Source organism: Mercurialis annua, linkage group LG2 (assembly GCF_937616625.2).
Source record: "Mercurialis annua linkage group LG2, ddMerAnnu1.2, whole genome shotgun sequence".
Classification (NCBI taxonomy): domain Eukaryota; kingdom Viridiplantae; phylum Streptophyta; class Magnoliopsida; order Malpighiales; family Euphorbiaceae; genus Mercurialis; species Mercurialis annua.
Window position 1 is genome coordinate 5,718,853 of NC_065571.1, and position 21,782 is coordinate 5,740,634.

General features: G+C 32.7%; 4 protein-coding genes across 5 annotated transcripts; 2 read left to right on the forward strand and 2 right to left on the reverse strand.

The window, feature by feature from the left end:
* Nucleotides 1-934: 934 nt before the first annotated feature.
* On the reverse strand, nucleotides 935-1,650 carry LOC126669470 (uncharacterized). The gene is made up of 2 exons (XM_050362943.2): nucleotides 1,551-1,650; nucleotides 935-1,318 (listed from the first exon to the last, which is right to left on the reverse strand). The coding sequence occupies exon 2, from the start codon at nucleotides 1,309-1,311 to the stop codon at nucleotides 1,135-1,137; it is 177 nt and encodes a 58-aa protein (XP_050218900.1). The 5' UTR covers nucleotides 1,312-1,318; nucleotides 1,551-1,650; the 3' UTR covers nucleotides 935-1,134.
* An 82-nt stretch (nucleotides 1,651-1,732) lies between these two features.
* LOC126669469 (NADH dehydrogenase [ubiquinone] 1 alpha subcomplex subunit 8-B) lies at nucleotides 1,733-3,601 on the forward strand. The gene is made up of 3 exons (XM_050362942.2): nucleotides 1,733-1,840; nucleotides 1,974-2,182; nucleotides 3,226-3,601. Exons 2-3 carry the CDS (start codon nucleotides 1,989-1,991, stop codon nucleotides 3,356-3,358), a joined length of 327 nt encoding a protein of 108 aa, XP_050218899.1. The 5' UTR covers nucleotides 1,733-1,840; nucleotides 1,974-1,988; the 3' UTR covers nucleotides 3,359-3,601.
* Nucleotides 3,602-3,820: 219 nt separating this feature from the next.
* LOC126669468 (serine/arginine-rich SC35-like splicing factor SCL28) lies at nucleotides 3,821-7,719 on the reverse strand. 2 transcript variants are annotated; one of them, XM_050362941.2, is made up of 7 exons: nucleotides 7,381-7,719; nucleotides 7,229-7,306; nucleotides 6,927-7,091; nucleotides 6,741-6,802; nucleotides 6,555-6,594; nucleotides 4,986-5,216; nucleotides 3,821-4,098 (listed from the first exon to the last, which is right to left on the reverse strand). In XM_050362941.2, exons 1-7 carry the CDS (start codon nucleotides 7,554-7,556, stop codon nucleotides 4,089-4,091), a joined length of 762 nt encoding a protein of 253 aa, XP_050218898.1. In that variant the 5' UTR covers nucleotides 7,557-7,719; the 3' UTR covers nucleotides 3,821-4,088. The 2 variants fall into 2 exon arrangements, with proteins under 2 accessions (XP_050218898.1, XP_050218897.1); XM_050362940.2 differs by having other exon boundaries at nucleotides 6,741-6,805; nucleotides 7,381-7,717.
* Nucleotides 7,720-13,012: 5,293 nt separating this feature from the next.
* LOC126669386 (squamosa promoter-binding-like protein 7) lies at nucleotides 13,013-18,629 on the forward strand. Its single transcript, XM_050362839.2, has 10 exons — nucleotides 13,013-13,805; nucleotides 13,892-14,064; nucleotides 14,148-14,347; nucleotides 14,459-14,533; nucleotides 14,638-14,745; nucleotides 15,264-15,381; nucleotides 15,886-16,021; nucleotides 17,064-17,220; nucleotides 17,438-17,971; nucleotides 18,094-18,629. The coding sequence occupies exons 1-10, from the start codon at nucleotides 13,189-13,191 to the stop codon at nucleotides 18,382-18,384; spliced, it is 2,409 nt and encodes an 802-aa protein (XP_050218796.1). The 5' UTR covers nucleotides 13,013-13,188; the 3' UTR covers nucleotides 18,385-18,629.
* Nucleotides 18,630-21,782: the final 3,153 nt, after the last annotated feature.

The following is a 21,782-nucleotide window of genomic DNA, read 5'->3' on the forward strand; positions in this document are numbered from 1 at the left end:
TTTGAAATAAAAAGTTAATTCATTTAAATAAGTTCTGCACTTAATTTTAGAATATCATACACATAATAAACAATTTATTTATAAATTACTTATTAGAATCCAATTAAAAAATAAATTAAACTTTAAATTGAATAGAACGCAATTTTAACAGTTTTTTTTTCTTATACATAGTAAGTAAAATTTGTCTAATTTTTTTTTTAATATCTTCACTTTCATCGCATTACACATTCGAATGGACATGCGAGTGTATACATGATTCTTCAACAGCTTCACACTAGCCTAAATGAGCTTGTCACCATCTATCTCTATTGTCCTGTGCATTGAAAAATATGATGTCTCCAATTCAAGATAAGTTGCGTAATACTACTGGCTACAGAAATTAGAAACTCTCGTGATACATGCCCATACAGAGATCAAATTCTAGTGTAGTAACAGCAAATGAGAAAAGGACCATCTCCATCTGGAATTATTTTAATTATTTTTTTGGTGTAGGTACCGCTCGATGGCCAAAGCCCCTGTCCGACTAATTCAAAGCGAGCCGAATAGGACTCATTAACAATGACAATAAGTGTATGCAAATACACTTCAACTACAATGACAATAAGTGTATGCAATCCGAGGGCTCAAAACAGCTTCATAGCATGCATAACGCATAGCATCTTAATGATTTAGCACATAATATGTATCCAAACGGTTCAATCTCAAGGCGAAAGATAAATCATTTTCATCAATTTAACAAAAAGAACCATCTTAAAACAGCTTCGGAATGTGCACAACACTTAGCATCTTAATGATATAGCACATAGAATTTATCTAAAGTACCAATCTCAAGGCATAACATAAAAACATAATTTTGGGGATTCAAATGAGTTCAAAATCCCATTTGCAGCAAATACATTACTGCATACACGGGACTCTCCGATCAAGAAAAACATCACGAAAACACTGATCATGCTATCAAGTAAAATTTAGAAGGTCAATTCTTATGCAAGTACTACTAAACGATCTAAAAAGATGCGAATGACTAAAAAACATTCAGACGGCTACCAGCAATCCAATGCGACAATGCAAGTATATACCAAACAGCACAAACTTGATAAATTGTAGATCATTACAAACATCAAGCACATAGCCTCATTTCATTTTAGCCTCCGTGAACAGAACATGGCGATTAACCCGAGGATCATACTTTCGAAACTCAAGCTTCTCAGCAACTTTCTTAGCACTCTTTCTCTTCACATAGAAGAACCCGGTGCCAGCCGCCGATACAAGGCGGATGAACATAAAAGTCTTCTTCTTCTTGTCACCCATCCTCTAACTGCGTACACAGCACAGGAAATTCATTAATAATAAGCAGTAATAAGGAACTAACAATTATTACACATCTACAAAAAAATAATCTAATTTTATCAAACACCATGCGAGCAAATTTCATAGTATAAATTAAAAACAAACTCTTCAACACTGTTTTACTTATGCCAAATATTGAGCACTAAAATATACTGAAATTGAATTTTTCTTACTTATAGAATAGTAAAAATAAAACTCACTTGTCAATCTTCTTCCGAAAATGAAAATCGATAAACCCTAGAGCTTTGAACTTATAATTTTGGGTATCTATTTTATTTTCTAGTAAATTATATAAAATGACATAAATAGCCTTACTAGCTAATGTATATTACTTAGGTCTGTTTTATTCCCATCTCTGCCACTTCACCCATTGGCGCATGTTAGCATAACTGAGTTTCTCCCGAGTCTTGAGTACTTAAAACGATCTCGTTTTCCCTCTCTATCTTGACGAACGCACTGTTTCTCTGTTTTCTCTTACTGATTCAGCAAGGTATGAGAAGAAAGTTTTCTCCATTTTTCTATTTTTTTTTTAAAAAAAAAAATCTATGATTTTCTGTTTGGTAGCTGAGAAAATGTGGAATTACCGATGAATTTAATGTTCTGTTTGTTTTTATTTTGTAAAGATTAATTAATTAGAGATGTCGATGGCGAGTACTGTAGATGCTACCGGGAATCCGATCCCGACGTCGGCTGTTCTGACGGCATCATCGAAGCATATAACGTCGAGATGCTTCCAAGAGAATATTGAGTTTCTTAAGTGCAAAAAGAAGGATCCGAATCCTGAGAAATGCCTTGAGAAAGGCCAACAAGTTACTCGCTGCGTCCTTGGCCTGTAAGTATTTCATTTCATGTTTACAATTGGATAATAATTCTACTTCTTTTAATTGTTATGAGTATCAAAATATGTATTTGATTATATTACATTGATAGTTTGATTGCATCTCAATTGAGATTAGAGAGCTATTGTAAGCACTGTTACCTGAGACCATAAAGAAATCCTTCAATGCCTTAACCTTTTAGTAATTGTATGGAATTTGTTATAGTTTTTGCGGAATCTATTTTTCGTATTGTTATAAGAATTAGAATGTTATAGTCTTGGTTTATGCTGCAATCACATCTAGGTAGTATATTTTGTTCTTGTGAATTTCACGCAGTCTTAACGGACATGTAAAGTTCCTTTTGTAGTCATGTGGTAACTCTTCAGCATCATGAGGTGCATGGTTCGGTTTCTGTAAGGGAAGGATCTCCCCCCATTTTGTACTCCGTCCAGATTTAGGTGTTTGACTCGTTTTCTTATAACAAAAAAGGAACCAATGGCCATGTTATATGGAGAACAGGATAAGTTTTCATATGTTTTAGATCCTTTCTAACCCATTCTGTCATTCCTCCCATTTTAATTGGTTTTGATTTGAACCTACTGGACCGCGGCCTAACTCTGTCTTCTCTATCGTATCCCACTATGTTCTTTCTTCATATGCTACATTGCTACCTGTCCATGTATATTACCACTATGAATTCTGTTTTCCGCGCCATGTAAAAGGAAAAAAATCACCTCAGAAGTTTTTTATACCTTTTTTGTATCCACCAATGCATCCCGTGATAGCAAATGTCCAAACTTAACACTTTCCTGTATATTAAGTTGAGCAATTTCCCTTTATCAGATCGTTGGTGCACTTAGGGTGTTTGATGGTCTTTGTTTTCCATTCCTATTATGCAAGTAACATGCTTTACTGTTGTTTTACATGCCCGACTCCAAATTTGATATTGAAGTTTAGTTGGGTAAATTGAACTGTATTGCAGTTGCAAGTGTTCAATGCTAATCAGTTGATTTGTTAAATGTAATAAATAAAATTTACATGATGTTTGGTATTGCAGGCTCAAGGATCTTCACCAAAGGTGCACAAAACAGATGGATGATTATGTTGGCTGCATGTATTACCATACAAATGAATTTGATTTGTGTCGCGAACAGCAACAAGCATTTGAGAAAGCTTGCCCTTTGGAATGAGTAGACAACTGAACTTGTAATGCCATGTTTTGCAATAATTTAGAGCAGCTTGCAATGAGCGTACACTGATGTTGCCTACATTTTTTCTGAATTTTGGCGTGAATTGTCACCGTTCTGCTAAGCTCGGAATGTTTTTTGGCAATTGTTTCCAATTAAAGTGGTCCTTAAACCTCCTTTCAGAGTTTAAGCACATACGCTTATTACATAATAACTTGTCTTTTAAAATATTTGGGATAGCTGATATTTTTACTCATTATTTTTTATCTATTTTCACTTTGATTGCTATGTTGAATAAGCTACAAAAAAATATAACCATTTTAATCTGCAGGTATATTTATCCCACACCATAAACTGGGAAGATTTTAATCTTTTGTGCCAGGTTGAATAGGCGCAATAAACTTTTGTTGGCAAAACATTCATCGAATTGTGTAAAAGTTCAATAGCTACAACTGCAAGAGAAAATTGGAAATTTCAGATAACCAAGACTCCTTGAGAACCTTCAGTTTAGTATGTTATTCATATAGACAACATAAACATTAACGAATTCCCAGCTTGCAGTACAAAGTAATAGAACAAAAGCTAATATCATCTCCACCAGTTGCACAACTAAAAAAGACGAGATTTAAGCAAAAAGAGGATCGACATGTGAGATCTGATACAGCAATCATCTATGTTCACCGAAGCTCAAATGCAAAACGCACAGGCAAGGCAAGAGACAGACTACCGGCCATTACTGAGAACTGCCAAGAGAAAATTCAGAAAAAAATTAGCAATCCAACTTCACACTTGATATGAAGAATGCAAGAGGCTCATTAATGAAATTTTACATCTACTATTGCATTAACCAAAATAATTAAAACTTTTGCGTATTCAAGAGAAAACAGAAGAACTAAAGTGATATTTGTTCAATGATCAAAGTGCACTATTATAGCCTAAGTCACAAATGCAAACAATCGAAACAAATTACTAACACCACCATAACCAGATATTAAGTGTCATGCACCAGCACGTGATATTCATTCGATAAAACCTGTAAGATCAGTATTATGTTTTAATCTGACAAAATTAAGTTTATGAAATGAGGAAGAGCCTAGGCACAACAAAAAAACAGCTCTTTTAGTGAATTGAAGGTCACAGGGTACAAAATGCAAGAAAAGGCTGATACAAATAAGTCTAGCCTCTCCTCAGCCCCCACAATAGCTGAGGAACACATTTTTTGTACCAGGTGAGCCTTTGTGATTAAGTTTACAATATAAAAATAATAGCCTGACTTTACAATGAATATCTTCAGCACACAGAAATAAAAGAATTTTAATACAATGCCTTCAAGATGCAATCATAAGAATTGCATAACTAATATTTGACTGACATGAAATGGTCTAAACTTAAAGTTAATTCTGATACTACTACCACAAATTTCACCTTTGTGCCTTGATGCACATAAAATAAAATAAACAAAATCTCAACACATTCATCCAACTCAATCGGATACTTAAACCTAGAAACAAAAACCAAACACTCCAGATCCCAATTTAAATGAATGATAGACCCATATGGGTTAGATAAAAGTACAGATTAAATGACATTTTATTCAAACAGAAAAAAATAAAAAGGAATGAAGACCTACCCATGAGATCGTGAGCGAGACCTCGATCGAGTGCGACCATTCCCCCTTGGACTAACTGATCTGCCAGGTGCATGTTCCCTTTCATCAGGGGGGCTCCGACCATTCTCCCTTGGGCTTGGGGACCTCTGGCTTGACCTATGATCCCTCTCATCTAGCGGAGAACGAGAACGTGAAATTGACCTGGATCTCCCTGGAGAGCGATAATCATCCCTCACACCATAATCCCTGTCTCTGGAAATTAAAGGCGCACAATAGAAAATTTAAGTATATGTCCTATCAAGGATGAGAACACAAATAAAGGTAAGCCCATTTAGCTGTTAGGAATCATACAATACAAACCATCTTCATCACAAACTCACAATGAAACATTATATAGAGTTAAATTTCTTCTCATATCCTTGGTATGTTAAAGCAAAAATACTTACATCTCGAGTCAAATTTAATTAGCCAAAATATGACCTTTACCTGCACCTTATCATGATTCCTGGAAAAAATTAAGAAACTCGGATGGAAACACTTTCAGAGTTGGGCTCTATAAGGTGTACTGGTTGATCAGCATCTGATAACTTCATATCTCTCTTTGCCCCAACTCAGTAAAACCTCAAATTATCTTTCCTTGGAAATAGTCATCATATCTCTACTAGTTAAACTTTGAAAATAGCTTTCCTTCTTTGAGGATGATTTCTTTCTTTGCCCAACTATAAGCTTTATATTCTTTATTAACTGGATAGTATATGCAAAACAAGATATCAAACTTAAATGGACTTCCTAACTAGAATATTTAAGAGAGAAAAAGAAATACCCCTATTATTTCAGTTATCTCTCAAATCGAAGTAACAACTTAGTTAGCAAACTTCACAACCCAAAAGTCATAGAATGATAAAACCAACAGATAATGGAGATGAACGTTGATGAGGGTGGCATTATGGTAACACTTTAAAAGCATTTCATTGAAAGATAAGCATGTTGTCCATCACTTTATGACTCTATTCTCGTTAATCTTTATAAATCCTGGAAGTCTTTAAAACCTTTCATTTCACTTTTCTATCTGCATCAAGAAGGCCACAAGCAGACAATATTCAAATTCAATAAATTACATTCCATATCAGATCCAACAGACAGTAGTCTGATCAACATCAAAATTTAAATAGTCAAATCGAGAAGCATTGGACCTATGAGAAATACCGACAAGCCATAGGTTGAAAGGGTATATGAGCTTGATATATGTATAGAGAGAGAGGGAGAGTACATAAACCAATGAAAGTGCCACTTATAGCCAACATGATAATTTAGTACAAACTATATTCACTGATATTTAAATCAATGATTCTTACAACATTTTATAAAATATGAACATATGTTAGTCATCAATGATTCTTGCAGTCAAGGTTAAAATTGAATAAAAAGGATCACCCACGGTCCCACACACAAAAAAAACAAGAAAATCACAAATTAAATTGCAAGAGACAATGAAAATGGGGAAACACGATAAATTGATATAGTATGATATAGAATAAGAACAAACAGAAAAGGAAAGCATGACAACTCTCTCAGAATATAAAACCAAACCTCGAGTCTTGCCTGGCTGGCAAAGGTGAGCGCGAGTATGCTGCAACCAAAAAGGAAAAGAAAGAGAGATTTAATATTGATTTTCTTTAATGCCACAAAGAGATTGAAATTTAAAGTGCAAAGTCATAAAACCATGAAGACTGTTAAAGGAACTTCAGATAATGCAAAAGGTAAGTTTAAACTGACAACGATTCCGGCGTCTTGGGGACCTTGGTGGTGATCTACCTCTACTGCTGCCACCATGTCGACTACTGAATATGAAAGAAATACATAGAGAGCAGAAAAGTAAACCAACTGCTAAAGCAAAACTCCATTTCTAAAACTTGAAGCATACCAATATTCATACGCATTTCTAAGGGACTTGAAACATACCTCACACGCATAGTCGTACGCATTTCTAAAGGACTTTTTCTGTTCTCCTCAGCAAAAACAATTCTTATCTCACGTCCGCCAATAACTTTATGATTCATGCGCTGCTTTGCTTCTGCAGCATCTTCAGCATAACGGTACTTCACAAATCCAAAGCCTCGTGGCTCACTACACATCAATGAAAGGTTACATAAGTAATCCCAATTATAGGGGACAACAGTCAAGAGGACCAGCAACATAAATAATTTCCAAAGTAAAAGAAAATATCATATCCTTTGGCAGTGTAAAATAAGCAAATACCATACCCAGTGTAATAGTTTTTTGGCAGATAAACATCCTTTACGGGTCCGTACTTCTCAAATGGACCTCTAAGGTCTTCAGTCCTGCAACATCATCATATATTATATATCTTTGAAAATCCATTAAAATACTGTAAACACTATAGCGAGAGAGAAACCTGGCGTCGAGAGGAAGATTACGGACGAGGAGGCCAGAAGGCGCAGGAGAACGGCGGTCACGGTAAGAGTGGGAGTCACGGCGGCGATCCCGGGGTTCTTCATCGTCGAAATACTGCTTACGGCTACGTGGACGGCGAGGACTGTAGCTCCGGCTGCGGCTTCTGTACCTGACCATTTTTTTTTGACAGAAATTCGAGACGAAAGCCAAACCCTAACTAGAAAGAGGAAATTAATTGAGTTTCGAAAATTTGGAGGGAGAGAGACAGGCAGCTAATGCATGACTATATCATTTGGTTGGACTATAAATCCCTTCAAAATGGATCCTAATTCGTCTTGAATTTGAATTGAGAACTGTGGGCCAGGGCCCATGTTGTAACCTATTAGGCTATTATATTGACTCCCACTCCACCAGCTCGATTTATAATTGAAAGTTTCAATTAATTTCGTTTACTATTTGTTTTCTAAAATTATAAATTTGAATCAATCTAATCAATATAATATCTACTTTTCTTTTAAAAAAAATCGTTATTTACTTTATTTATTTTAATTTTTTAAACTAAGTTATCAGAATAAATTGATATTTTTAATTTACAGCATAAATTGAGTTTAATTATATTTTAATAGGTTTAGTTATTTAACTTTAAAAAAAATTAGTTAGATGGATCGAATTAAATTGATAGGTTATTCGAGTTTGAAATTAATTTCTTTATTTGTACTTTATAATATTTTTAATTTCAAAAGCAGTAAAGGAATTAGTTGTATACAAATTCATATCAATTATTTAATTGGCTTATGACATTTTATTTTAAAGATTAAATCACCAAAAAATAGCAACTCTTTGTGTATTTTGTCAACTATATCAAAAATAAAAAAATACCCATTTTAGCTTATTTTGAAATATTTAGCTTCTCTTGTAGTCATTAGTAAAACAAATTTTTATTTTAACAAAACATCTGCAAGGCTGCCATGTTAGCGGAAAAAATTGAGTTAAGCTGACACAGCATCATGACACTAAATTCACAATTCGACCCGACTGGAACCAAAATCAACCAAACCATATTATGAACTTAAATCTAAAACCGGTTTGGTTTGTTTTATGGGGCGTTTTGTTGGCACAAAAAATCAATTTGGCTCGTTAACAAGTATAAAAGAAACCAAGTATCTTAAGATGGGTTAAATGGTCTGATTTTTAAAAGTTTGAATATAATTGCCAAAATCTACTTTTTGATGATTAAGCCTGTTTTGAAATAATTAATTAGTTGTCTATCAAAATTTTGTTTATTAATTGATAAGAAACCGATAAAGATATAATGTTTGGAGACGTAGAACCAAAATAGCTAAATAAAGAAAATCCAGTCAGGATTTGTTATTATAGGTTAGAGAAAGCGGATTGAGGATTTGAAGGACATTAAAATGTTAACTAACGTATTATGTTTAACGTTACAAATTTATTGGTAGTAAACAATTGTATCGTATTAACATAACTTAATACTATATAATGTTTGAATTCAAATTTTTGACGTAACTATTTATGTGAATTATTGTTGAATCATTAAATATGTGATAATGTAAATGGATATATGATTTATTTGCGACACTTTAATTCAAATTATCTACACTAATGTAAAGTTAAATTTAGAGAAATTATTTCTACAAATTAAAAAATTGTTTGTGATGAGAACGAATAAAGTTTAGGACTATCAATATAAATTACTTCTTACATCTCGTATTTTGTTCGAAATAAAAGTCTATCTCATTTTTTTTGTCATTTTTTCATTTTTTCATTTTTTTGTCACTTTTTCATTTTTTTATACTTCAAATGAAATAGTATCATTTTTTATTAATATATATACACATAAACAGAGAGAGAGGTATTATTGTAATATTAACAGGCAAGAGAAATTCTTAGGTAGACTCAGTCCACCGCGTCATCTTTGGACTAAGCCTATCACATAATGACACGTCATTAAAATGATGGCAATCTTATAATATTACTATTCAAATGTGTAAATAAGTAATAAACGAATTTACAAGATTGCCATCATTTTAATGACGTGTCATTATACTATAGGTTTAGTCCACGGATGACGTGGTGGACTGAGTTTACCTAAAAATCTCTCTAACAGACAATGGATATATAGGTTATTATATAAAATTAATGATGTATTTGATTATATTATATTGTATACAACATAAGTTTTTATAATATTTATGTATTTTAAATAACTGAAAATAAAAAACGACAAATAAAATGAGATTTTTGAGAAAAGAGACCCTAGCTCCTCCAATTCGTGTTTTTTACCAAAAAATCCTTTATGTTTATGAAAAAATATCCATTAGGTATGAATTTTATTTTAGTATTAATTGGTCCATTCAATTTTGCTTTTCTTCAAATATTGTTATGAAATTGGTTCTTCCTAAAGATTCATCCTGCTCCACCATGCTGATACCATATATGGGAAGTGTTTATCCTATACAACTGTTGTGTCACGTTATTTTTACATTAAACCAATGAGCATTTACGATAAAAAAAATCTTCTAATTATTATTTATTCTTTTAATTATTTAATTTTCCACATTGTTAATAATCAATTGATTTATTATACAAATGACATGGCGGAACGGTCGTATTGTAGTATAATTAGCCGTAGATTAGATATTATTTGTAGACTAGAGATAGTTGTAGACCGCATAAAAAAAGAAATGAGCCTTTAAGGAAGGTGAAAAGGCAAAGATGCAATTATTTGTTTGTATCAAATCTGTGAAAGAATTGTGTGCTTTTTGTTTGGAGGGGATCATAGCCGTCGGTTACATCATTACTTTGCATAGTCTTCCTGACAACGATGCTTCATCTTCTCTCTTCCACTCGCCAACACTGCACGCAACTTCTAACAACCTCTATTTTCCCATTCATATCTCTACTTTATACTCAACTTTCCTATAACTACTAGTATTAAAATCAAAGTTTGTATATATATAATTCATTTATATTATAAAATCAAAGTTTGTACATGTGTTTTAATTTTTTTTAGGCTTAATCAACAAAAAAATGCTAAATCTATACGTTTTATGTCAATTATAGCAAAACTTTTAAAAATTACCAGATTTAGCCAAACCTTATATGTTCTGTTTTTTTTAGCTATTTTTGAATCGAACCAGTTTTTTTGATACCGTTTCGTCCACGTCACTGCCAACTAAGCAATTGGCTGGCATGGCAACTGAAATATTTAAATAAGATTTGGCTATAACTGACACAATATGCATAGGTTTGGTATTTTTTGGTGAATAAAACTAATTTTAAAATTAAATAATTAAATGATTAATTATACTATAATAATATTCATATATATTTAAAAATAATATTTTATTTAACGCTAATTAAAATTAATTTATTTTTTTACTAAATTAAAATAATTTTAATATTTTTTTTACACATTTGATGGATATATAATTAATTTAAATTCTATTAAAAACAAAAAATATCATATTCATTTTAATTTTTTTTTTTTGTAAATTCCAGTCGTTGGTTCTTTGACACTGCCGCCGTTTGAGACCCAATTGTTCGTCTTCCGACGAACAATCTGAAAGTAATATACACAACAAACATACGACAATGTTCATAATTCAACTATACACACATAAACATAAAAATAATCACTGGATAAATTGCTTATTTAAAGGACGAGTGTAATTATTTTCTCATTTTTTTTCTTTAAAAAGTGAAGTTCATTGTGCTGTAATTAATATATATCATGAAGTGTATATGTCATTTTACTAGGCATAGCCAAAAACTTACCTTAATTTACACATACTTATTTTATTTATTACCTAAACCCAGTCATAACAAAATCTCAACAACATTAAAAATAATAAATCAAGTTCAAAATCATCATGAACATTAAACCCTTTCACCAAATTTAATTCAACATTAATTTCTAAGTAATACATTAATTTATTTTTTTAATTACATATTCATTAAAATATATTATAATATAAATTTATTAGATTTAATTAGGTTTAATAAAAATTAAAACTAATTTTAATTAGTATTAAATAGGAAATATTAATTATTTTTAAATATATATAAATTTCATAAATGATATAATTAATTTACTAATTATTAAATTTAAAATTTAGCTTGAATTTAAAATTAGGTTTATTCACCCAAAAAATACGAAACCTATTTTTTTTTTGTCGGTTATAGCCAAACCTTATTTAAATATTTCAGCTGACATGCCAGCCAATTGCTTAGTTGGCGGTGACGTGGACGACACGGTGTCAGAAAAACCGGTTCGATTCAAAAATGGCTAAAAAAGAAACAGAACATATAAGGTTTGGCTAAATCTGGTGATTTTTAAAGGTTTGACTATAATTGACACAAAACGTATATGTTTGGCATTTTTTGGTGATTAAGCCTTTTTTTTATCACCATCCGATCTACAAGTTCAATAAAATTAAAAAAATTGAAATATGATTCATGATGCAACTAACAGTTTAACTACTTCAACCACTTTAATGTTTATTTTATTCGTTAGTTTGTCCAGTTCAATTCGATCTAATTTGACCAAACCGAATTATAAAAATTTCGAATATGTAGAATTGAATATTTTTTTTAAAGTTATATTCGATTTAACAAGTAAGAACATCGTTATTGCATTGTAAATAAAAAGCTAATAGTTTCAATAATTTTGTATAACACAATTAGGTAAATAAAATGATAATTTTTAATTACCTCATCCTTTCTAATTTTTTAATATTTTTAGGAATAATAATTTATTAATTATTAATTAAAAAATTATCAATTAAACAACATAAAACAAAATTAATTCTTATAAAATTATCAATTAACAAAATTATTGGATAGTTTTTTTTTTTTTTTGATAATTGGGGACGGGAAAGCGCTTGTGGGAGGAATCGAACCCACGACCTAGCAGTTTGCTGCCTAGCGCTTATACCATTTGAGCTAGAGCTCATTGGTAAATTATTGGATAGTTAAATAAAGGAGTTGAATGTAACTTTAATCTCATTTATGCTACTTTAAAAAAGTATATTTTTTGACGGAAAAAAAAGAAAGTAAGTGTTTTAGACAATTTTCATTTTATTAATTAAATTTTGTAGAACTTTTTATAATTTTTTTATTGCATGTGTGTATCTTTTATTTTTGAAAAATAAAGCTTTTTAACTGTAAATTGCACAATTAAAATAATATGTCTTTTCACATTATTGAATGAACAATAAAAATTTAAGCTTAATTAAAAAGCCAGTTTTTTTACATTAAACCTCAAAAACTAATAGTAAAATAACATTATATTCAAAGCAATAACTAATAGATGTAAAATAAGATTTTTTATTGATTATTTTAGTATAGCTTAAAATATAAAATATGATTTTATCGCGCATTATATTAATAAAATTATTTTGTTATTTTCTCTTTTCTTTTATAGTTAAAGATATTTTAGAATATATCAATACACTATACTCTTCCAAAATAAAGAGAGAAAAAACAGTTTATAATATCTACAATTACTTATGATAAATTTTTTTTACAGCGGCGCGTAGAACAGACGACGCGCGAACTTGCCATTTTTACAGAAACACTCATAAAATAATGTATGTCGCCATAATAACCTCATTTGTTTTTCTTCCTTCGTTTCTAATCAACGACTTCGATTCACCACCTAACCGGCTAACCACACACCAACCCGCCCCAACCACCTCACCGGATCTTCTTTTCTCTAGCGTCCCGTGCGCGCCACATTACTGTACCCTTCCTTTTTGTGGTGCTCTAAAAAAAATCTAGGTTTTTAATGGAATCATCAGCACTACCACCTCCATCACCATCTTCACCCGGTGGTCAACACCTCCAAGTCGAGACTGGGGAAATGGGAACTCATCAAGAACCGGCATCTTCAACGCTTTGGGATTGGGGAGATCTTCTTAATTTCGCCGTTGACGACGATCAGTTTCTAATTTCTCTAGATTCCGTTGAAATTCCCTCCGCTTCTTCCATACCTCCACCGCCGCCGCCGCCGCCTGAAGTTGAAAATCCGATTGAAACTTCGGCGAAGGAAACAACAAAGGCAAAACGAAGGGAAAGGAAAAGTCAAGCGGTTCAGGATCGGGCGAGGAAGCGTGACCCGAGATTGACGTGCTCCAATTTCTTAGCAGGTATAGTACCGTGTGCTTGTCCTGAATTAGATGAAAAGTTAGAGCAAGAGGAAGCGATGCGCGGTAAAAAGCGTGTCCGTACGAGTAGGTCAAATTTAGCTGGAGGAATTTTAAGGTGTCAAATACCTGGTTGTGGTGTTGATATTACTGAGCTTAAAGGCTACCATAAAAGGCATAGGGTTTGTTTGCGTTGTGCTACTGCTACTTCTGTTTTACTTGATGGAGAGTTTAAGAGATACTGTCAACAGTGTGGCAAGTAAGCTTACCGCTTACTGTTATCAAGCTTAGCTTATTTGGTACTTGGATAGATATATTGAGTTATATTTTGTGTTAATGTGGCAGGTTTCATGTTTTACCGGACTTTGATGACGATAAACGGAGCTGTAGAATGAAATTAGAGCGTCATAACGAGATTCGTAGAAGGAAGCCAAATGATTCTAAGTCTTCTGTTGAAAGGGAGATTGAAGGGGATTTGAATAGTGAAGAAACTGGCTTTGATGATGAAGCTGGAAAAGGTTGTCCATTAGCTTAGAAAACAAACTTAATGTTTTTTTATGATAACTTAATAATTGGGTTGATGTGAATTTCTGCCTTGCAGATTGTCAGATAGTTGAGAAAGAAGCATTTGTTGAATCTGAAGATGGAAATGTTTCCGTCCCTCATTCAGCTCTGGATTCTAAAAATGTTAACAGCGATAGTAACGGGTCTGTTGGAACCCCCAAACATGCTGGAAAAGATGATTCAAAATTTTCGTTTTCCCCGTCCAATTACGACAATAAGAATTTTTACTCATCCGTGGTGGGTACCTTTTTTCTCTCTTTTTTAAATAGATGCTACACATCATTTACTGCAGTTTGCTCTGTTGAGAAAGTTGTACTTGCTGTGAAGTGATAGGAACTTTTGTTGTAGTGCCCAACAGGTCGGATCTCATTCAAGCTTTATGACTGGAATCCAGCAGAATTTCCTAGAAGACTTCGCCACCAAGTATTTTAAAGAACTCTTACAGTTTAGTATTTCTAGGTGAATAGTATTTTTGAAGGGTCAGCAATTTCAGGAGTGGGTTAATTTATGGTGGACTGTATTTGCAGATATTTGAATGGTTGGCCAGTATGCCAGTTGAGTTAGAGGGTTATATTCGCCCCGGTTGTACAATCTTGACTGCATTTCTTGCTATGCCAACGTGTATGTGGGCAAAGGTAATATATTTGCAGATGTTATCTGTATATTATCTTCCAAAATTTACACTAGTGCATGAATTCGCTTAGTTGATAAATTGAAAACTTTCTTGTGATGCTTCTGCAGCTGAATTTTTGCAAAGTCCAGTTCATGTATGTATTTTATTACTATATGATAACTCTATAATAGCCATCAAGTATATTACTAGCTTTAACTATCCTTTGAATCAAAAGTTATAGAACAACTGCTGTTTCTTATTTGTTTCTCTGTGCATGATACAAGTGCAAACAGAGAACATTTTTCTGTTTATGCTGAATTTGACGCTTTTCATTTTATCTTCTGGTCTGTTACATTGCCAACATATGAAGATGTCATCTTGTTATCATTTTGTATTATCAATGGACATTTTGATTTTGAAAAGAATACTAGGTTGTTAAGCATAAGTAACTTGTGCAAATAATTTTTGTCTTATAACTATATTGTCAATTTCTAGAAGAATCCTCATAACAAAACTTTGACTTTTTGTCAAATCAAGCAGTTGTTTGAAGATCCTGTCTCATATGTGCATAAGTTTGTTGCTGTTCCTGGAAAGATGCTGTCCAAGAGGGGCCCAATGCTTGTTTACTTGAACAACACGATTCTCCATGTTATGAAGGGTATGATAATCAGGCAAATATTGTTTCTTGTCCTTTAATTCAAGTAGATCTGTTGTCTGTTATGTAATGCAGCTCTATTTCTAGAAATGCAAAGCTTTGTGCATATTGACTGTTATACCTTGGTAGTTTCTGACCTGGCCTGGTCTGTTATGTTTTGTTGGTTTCTCCTTTTTTCTTCTGGATATTTGAATAATTATAGTGAACATGTACATAATATATTGATAAGGATTTTAATTTATGGTCGAACTTTTTTAAATTTTTGTTTGTTTTTGCTACTAGAGCCTATTGAACTCATTGAGTGAATGGCTTAATCTGGTCCAGTCCAACCCACTGACTGAGTATACAAAATTGTATATTGAGTAGGAGAATGCAATTTTAAACATTCCTATGTCAAGTAGTTGAGAAGACACCTCTGAAGCTCTCCTAAATAATTATTTTGCTCTCTTCTTTTTCAATTAGCGGCTTACTCTTTTCTTTAATTTTATAATTCTATCATGTGTTTAGATGGAATCTCAGTGGTTAAAGTGAACACGGAAGGACAGACCCCAACACTTCATTGTGTTCATCCACCATATTTCGAGGCTGGAAAGCCTATAGAGTTTGTTGCTTGTGGAAGTAATCTTTTGCAGCCCAAATTTAGGTAAGTAGTCCCAATTTGAAAACTTACCAAGTCTAAATACTATTTTATTCTATCTGATTTGTAATAATGTTCATTGTATCTCTCAGCTGCATGATTTTCTAGAAGCTGTTTTTTTTTTGCTTGATTGGATTTCAGTTCATGGGAGATGTGATTAATTGGGTGCATATTTGATGGTAGTTAGATGCATTATTAAACTCGCCTTAGGATTTTGATTTCTTCTACCCAACTTTCTTGGTTTTTCTAGATTTTAGACATCAAAAATTTATCAGGAAATAGAATGTTGCATTGAGGTTAGTACTATATAGATTTCTACACAGGTCCAGCTTCTTGAATTAGAGGAATCTAAGGTCTCTATTTCTTAGTACGAAATTCCCTTCCCTGTGTGGATTAGCCTTGCACCTATCTTAATTGTTTATTGTAATGCATCTTGATAGGAGACCTGGTCCTCACCTTAATAATGGCAAAGTTGGACGATGAAGGCTACAAAAAATAACTTTTTGTACTCGCCTCATCTGCATGCATGCAGATAAGGCTATTAAACCTTGTCAGAATCTTCTATTGCTGTTCCAAGCTTTTCTTTAGGAAGACAATTTTTTGGGAATTTTTCTTATTCAGCTTCTATTGTATGGGTAGCTTGAGTTTAGTGTAAAATTCTTTAGTTTATCTTATTTTTGCTAGAACCATGTCAATACTATGGTTTTTGTTTTGACTTGACGATTCTAAACGGTGAATGTTCCACTGTCAAAACTTCGGCATCGGTTTTTGCGTAGGCATTCATATTTCTTTTGAATAACTGTTTTGCTGCTAATTACTAACCATAAAATGCACAAGTTGTAAGATGGAGTTTCTGGAGCATTTTTACTAGTATGAATTGCATCATATTCTCTTAATATCTTAAGAGTTCTGTTGGCTAGGCTTGCATTTGTAATGAAAGTTTCTGTTTTTTGCAATTTTACATGCTAAGTTTAGAAATCATTTATTATTGCTATGTGGCTACCTCTTATGTTATTACTTAAGATCTTAACTGCAACAATGATGTCAGGCTTTTGGTGTCTTTTGCTGGGAAGTATCTTGCTTATGAATATTGTGTAGCATTGCCGCATGGCTGTACTGAAGGATGTCCTGATGTTGACCATCAGTCGTGCAAGATATCTATTCCTCATATCGGATCTAATCTCTGTGGCCCTGTATTTATTGAGGTATGTCTCATGTATTTTTTTTAAATGCTTTATCGGCCATATTGCCACCGTTACAATCAGTTTATTTGGTAATGATTTTAAGATTAGATTTTTATGCAGACATCATAATAGTTTCAAAATGTTTAGTATTTATAGTGTGTATTGTTTGTGGGCTGTTTCTGACCACTCTAGTCTCCATTTGAATATCTGGCTTCTCACCTGTAAATTTCTTTTTCAGGTTGAAAATGAGAGTGGCTTATCGAATTTCATTCCTGTACTCATTGGGGACACAGAAGTTTGTTTTGAAATGAAAAAAATTCAACAGAGCTGTGATGCATCTTATCTGTTAGATGGCTCGGAATGTGAGGTTTATGCTCAAAGACAAATGGCATTTTCAGAATTTGTTGTGGATATAGCATGGTTGTTAAAGAACCCTTCATCAGAAAGTTTTCAGCGGATTATGAGCTCTTCAGGGATTCAAAGACTAGATTCTCTGCTGAAGCTTTTGCTACTCCATGAGGCAACTGCCATTATGGATAAAATTTCACAAAATTTGAAAGTCATCTTGTGTAAAATGAAGATAGATTATGGCAATAATGATGATAATGTGATTCTATTACAGAAATACATTGATTACACCAGTGATATTTTTAGTCAAAATGTTAAGAAGAGTGACAGTTTAACAGCCCAGCTGGAAGGTACTGTACTGGAAAGGGATTGTGGAATATATTCCAGCAGTGATGTGACATCAGTTGCTCCATTAACAAGCGAGGTTAATTCCATTAATTTATTTCTAATTTTATTTGACAATTTATGTTACCAAGTTATATCACGAAATTGATGCACTTTTCATCATTCCGCTGAGGATTTACAGTCTACACATTATTTTTGCAGGATACGGAAATGAGGCAGAATGGGAAGTTGGGAATGACGAAAAACTCATCGGCTATTATGAAACATGACATGATTCCACTTTTGCAAAGAGAGGTTGTTATGAATATGAATCTCTTTCACGATAGTCCAAAGCAATCGTGTAGTCTTGTCTTGTTCAAGAGTTTTCGGGCTACAGTACTTTTAATCGCTACAGTTGCTGTTTGTTTGGGTGCATGTGCCATCCTTCTCCACCCTACTAAGGTTAGCAAACTTGCAATAACCGTACGCAGATGTTTGGCAGATCAATTTTAGGTGGAAAATAATACCTCTGTACATTCCATTGTTCACACTATTAGAGCGAATCGAGCTGTCTCGAGCTTTGGCACGAGGGCTGGAGTTCTAACTCAGTGTTTGTATACTAGTACTTCTCTCTAGGCACTGCCTTTATCAGTTTGCCATTGTCAAGTGATGGCATTTACAGAAGCTTTGAGTTTTCCTTTTATTTCCTCTTTTGTAAGACGAATTTTTGTTAGGCATGTCTGTATCTTCTTCTTCTAGTCGTTTTTGAGCTGAAGCTATAGGTATTTATCTGTTTTGTTGTGTATTTTCTTTGAAAAGTTAATTGCTGAAGCAGGACATTTTTTCAAGGTTCTTACAACGTCGCAATAAATATCATTTGCACTTCCTGCAGTCTAATATTAATTTGTGTTTTCAAAAGAAAAAATATTAGTCTTTGTTCTTTTCACTATTAGACTATTATTTTATGGTAATTTTTTCTGAGATACATGTTTTGGTAACTTATTTATATTTTTACCTATCAAGTTTTAACTTTTCTTTTCTGAGTTTTTTTATTTACAAAAAATATTTTTTTTATAATTTTATAAATACCTTTCTCGGTTTTTGGTTTTTTCGGATCGGTCGACTGAACCTACTGAACCGACCGATTGCACAGTCCTATTTTTCAGTGGTTAATAATTTACTCTTTTTTATAGATTTTTTTTCCTGAATTTGTTTTCATTTTTTTATAGTGTGACAGTAGTGTATGTATAGTGTTTTTATGGTGTTTTTATAGTGTAATATTAGTGTATATATAATATATTTATAGTGTATTTATGATATTTTGTAGTGTTTTTATGGTATATACCATGAAAACACTGCAGATACACCATAAACATTGTAAATACAGTATAAGTATACTAAAAAACGGCAGAAATACACCAAAAAAATATAGATATCCCGAAAAACACCAGAAAAACTATAAATATATCAAAAATACATTAAAACGTAAATATATTAATAAAATTACTATAAATGCATCATAAATCAATTTGTTCTTTACAAAATCAGTAGCGATAAACAAATCTATAAATAAGAGAAAGACAAGATAAATAATTATATGAATAATAGAACAATTTTATAAACAAAAAATTATAGATCTACAATAATTTATTTACAACATGTTTAAATCATTACAGAAAACTTAAATAATTACACAAATCTAAAAACGAGTCGAGAAATCCATAGCGCGAACGGAAGAGACGAACGGACTAGCGCGAACATAAAAGACGAACGGAAACAACGAGAAATCCATCGAAAATAGACGAACGGAGCGCGAACGGAAAAGTAACCAGAAGAGACGAACCGAAAATCAAACGAAAAAGAAGAAAAACAGAAGAAGAAAAGAAGAGAGAACTTTGAAAGTAGCTAAGTAAAAGTTCAACCTAAAATGAGATAAGGTGTCTATATATAGTGGATACTGTTGTAAATAAGTTGGAAAAATAGATAGCGTAGGAAATAAGGGAAAGATGAGCCTAAATGCTGTAAATATATGAGGAAATTAAGCACACCACTGTGGATGCCTATATTATTACCAAAAATGCGGCCAGACCATTCTTCCTTTGCTGCAAGTTGAGTCTCTTGCATATTGAGACTTTTTTTCCTTTCAGTTTACTATTTCTCTACTTTACAATACGGTATTTCTTAAACCACCTAGTTCTCCATATCTATTTATTTGTTTTCTTTGTCTAAATGTGATCGCTTTTTTGTCGTTACCGCTGCTGCATTGAAGAAGGACTCTGATAATCCGATCTCCAGCTATATCTAATCTTTTAATTTTTGATTCATTAATTATAGATTAAATTTTGTTGTTATTTTAATAATGAAGGTCGAGTCAATGATCAGGCTTAATTTTTTCAACTTTCAAGTCAAAAGAATCTCCAATTCTTCTATCTATCTAAGACATTACTCAATCGTGACTTATCTTGCGCACTCCATCGACCGGCTGACTCGTATCCTGTAAAAGAACTAACACTCGTTTCGCTTAACTCGTCTAACAATTGAACGACTATCGTCTATTTATCATGTGCAGATTGGTACTTTATTTGAGATTATGGGTTTGTCGCTTGATTTTTTTATGCTCAATGAACTGTTGGATATGATTAATTTTGACTGGTTTAGATATACTTCTATTGTTTATTGCTTGACCATCTTTGGAAGTTAGTAACTGAAATTGTAATTACAAGATTTAGACTTTGTTTGTGTGTTAAATGTAGTTCTGATATGAGGATTGATGAAATTTGCTACTTTAGAAGTTAGTTACTAAGTTCTTTAATTATGTGATAATTTTGTTGTAAAAGAACAACAATACGAATATGTAAAACCGTTAGCAAATTCGAAATTAAACCAGTTTGTAAATGGAGTAATTAAATTGATAATAAACTGCTGGAAATACTGTAAAATAATAGTTTATTTGGTAATATGTCTTGTGAATTCTTTACTTTGGGTAGATTAAAGATGTTTTCTGTGTTGGAATTTTTTAATTCCGATATGGGCTTCCGTAGTATGGGCTTAGTTAATGGGCCAGTGTTTTATTAAGTCCGTGTGATCAAATAAAGAGGGACTAGACTCTAATTTGTGTGTGGAGGATAAAGTGCGGGCTGGAGTTAACGGGCTTTGATGGGAGCCCGTTCAACTCCTTAAGTAGTATAAATAGCTAGGTCCCTTCCTTAATCTCATAAGAAGTATTCTCTGGTTTTCTTATAAAGTTCTAAAGAAACATAAAGTATAGAGAATAAGGCCATCTCCTGATTGAGATTTAGAGGAAGAAGATCATAGCTTCAGATCAAGATGGCGTCTAGGGATCAAGAACTCGAAGTTTCCAAATCAGGTTCCGTTTCTTGATCTCGTATTCAATTCAATTGTTTATGTGTTTTAACTAATGCGTATATCGATCTGGCTAACATGTGGTATCAAAGCTGGGATACGTGTTTTTAAAACCGTTTTAATTTTCATTAAGTTAAGAAAATTAAAGAATTGAATTGAAATTTAAACAATTGAGGATGTGTGTAAATTAATTGATCATTTAGCACATAAAGTTGATTAAATTCATTTTGCATAGATTGGGTTAACTTTTGTAAAGTTTTTGTTGTAATTTGGCCTAAATTGTGTTTTCTGTAAGTTGGAATTTGGATGCGGGTGAAGGAAATTTATTTCTTTCAATTACAGTGACCACCGCTTAAAGCAAGGGAAGAAGACGTGCATGTGCCACACTCGCGAGTGAGGCCCACGCGCGTCATAGAGATAAGAGCGCGTGCTTACCATGCGCGCGTGGAGAGCACGCGCTCGGTGGAGATAATTCTGGAATTTGGATTATTGTCCAGATTGATCCATGTATTTTTGGTCTTTTACCAGATTGATTATAAAGTTTATTT

Coding starts and splice junctions, on each gene's coding strand:
- LOC126669470 (XM_050362943.2), bottom strand. CDS start 1,311: ATGGGTGACAAGAAGAAGAAGACTTTTATGTTCATCCGCCTTGTATCG.
- LOC126669469 (XM_050362942.2), top strand. CDS start 1,989: ATGTCGATGGCGAGTACTGTAGATGCTACCGGGAATCCGATCCCGACG. Junction 2,183..3,225: donor ACTCGCTGCGTCCTTGGCCT/GTAAGTATTTCA, acceptor TTGGTATTGCAG/GCTCAAGGATCTTCACCAAA.
- LOC126669468 (XM_050362940.2), bottom strand. CDS start 7,556: ATGGTCAGGTACAGAAGCCGCAGCCGGAGCTACAGTCCTCGCCGTCCA. Junction 7,092..7,228: donor CCAAAAAACTATTACACTGG/GTATGGTATTTG, acceptor ATTGATGTGTAG/TGAGCCACGAGGCTTTGGAT. Junction 6,595..6,740: donor CCCAAGACGCCGGAATCGTT/GTCAGTTTAAAC, acceptor TTTTGGTTGCAG/CATACTCGCGCTCACCTTTG.
- LOC126669386 (XM_050362839.2), top strand. CDS start 13,189: ATGGAATCATCAGCACTACCACCTCCATCACCATCTTCACCCGGTGGT. Junction 14,065..14,147: donor TGATGATGAAGCTGGAAAAG/GTTGTCCATTAG, acceptor TCTGCCTTGCAG/ATTGTCAGATAGTTGAGAAA. Junction 14,348..14,458: donor AGAATTTTTACTCATCCGTG/GTGGGTACCTTT, acceptor CTTTTGTTGTAG/TGCCCAACAGGTCGGATCTC.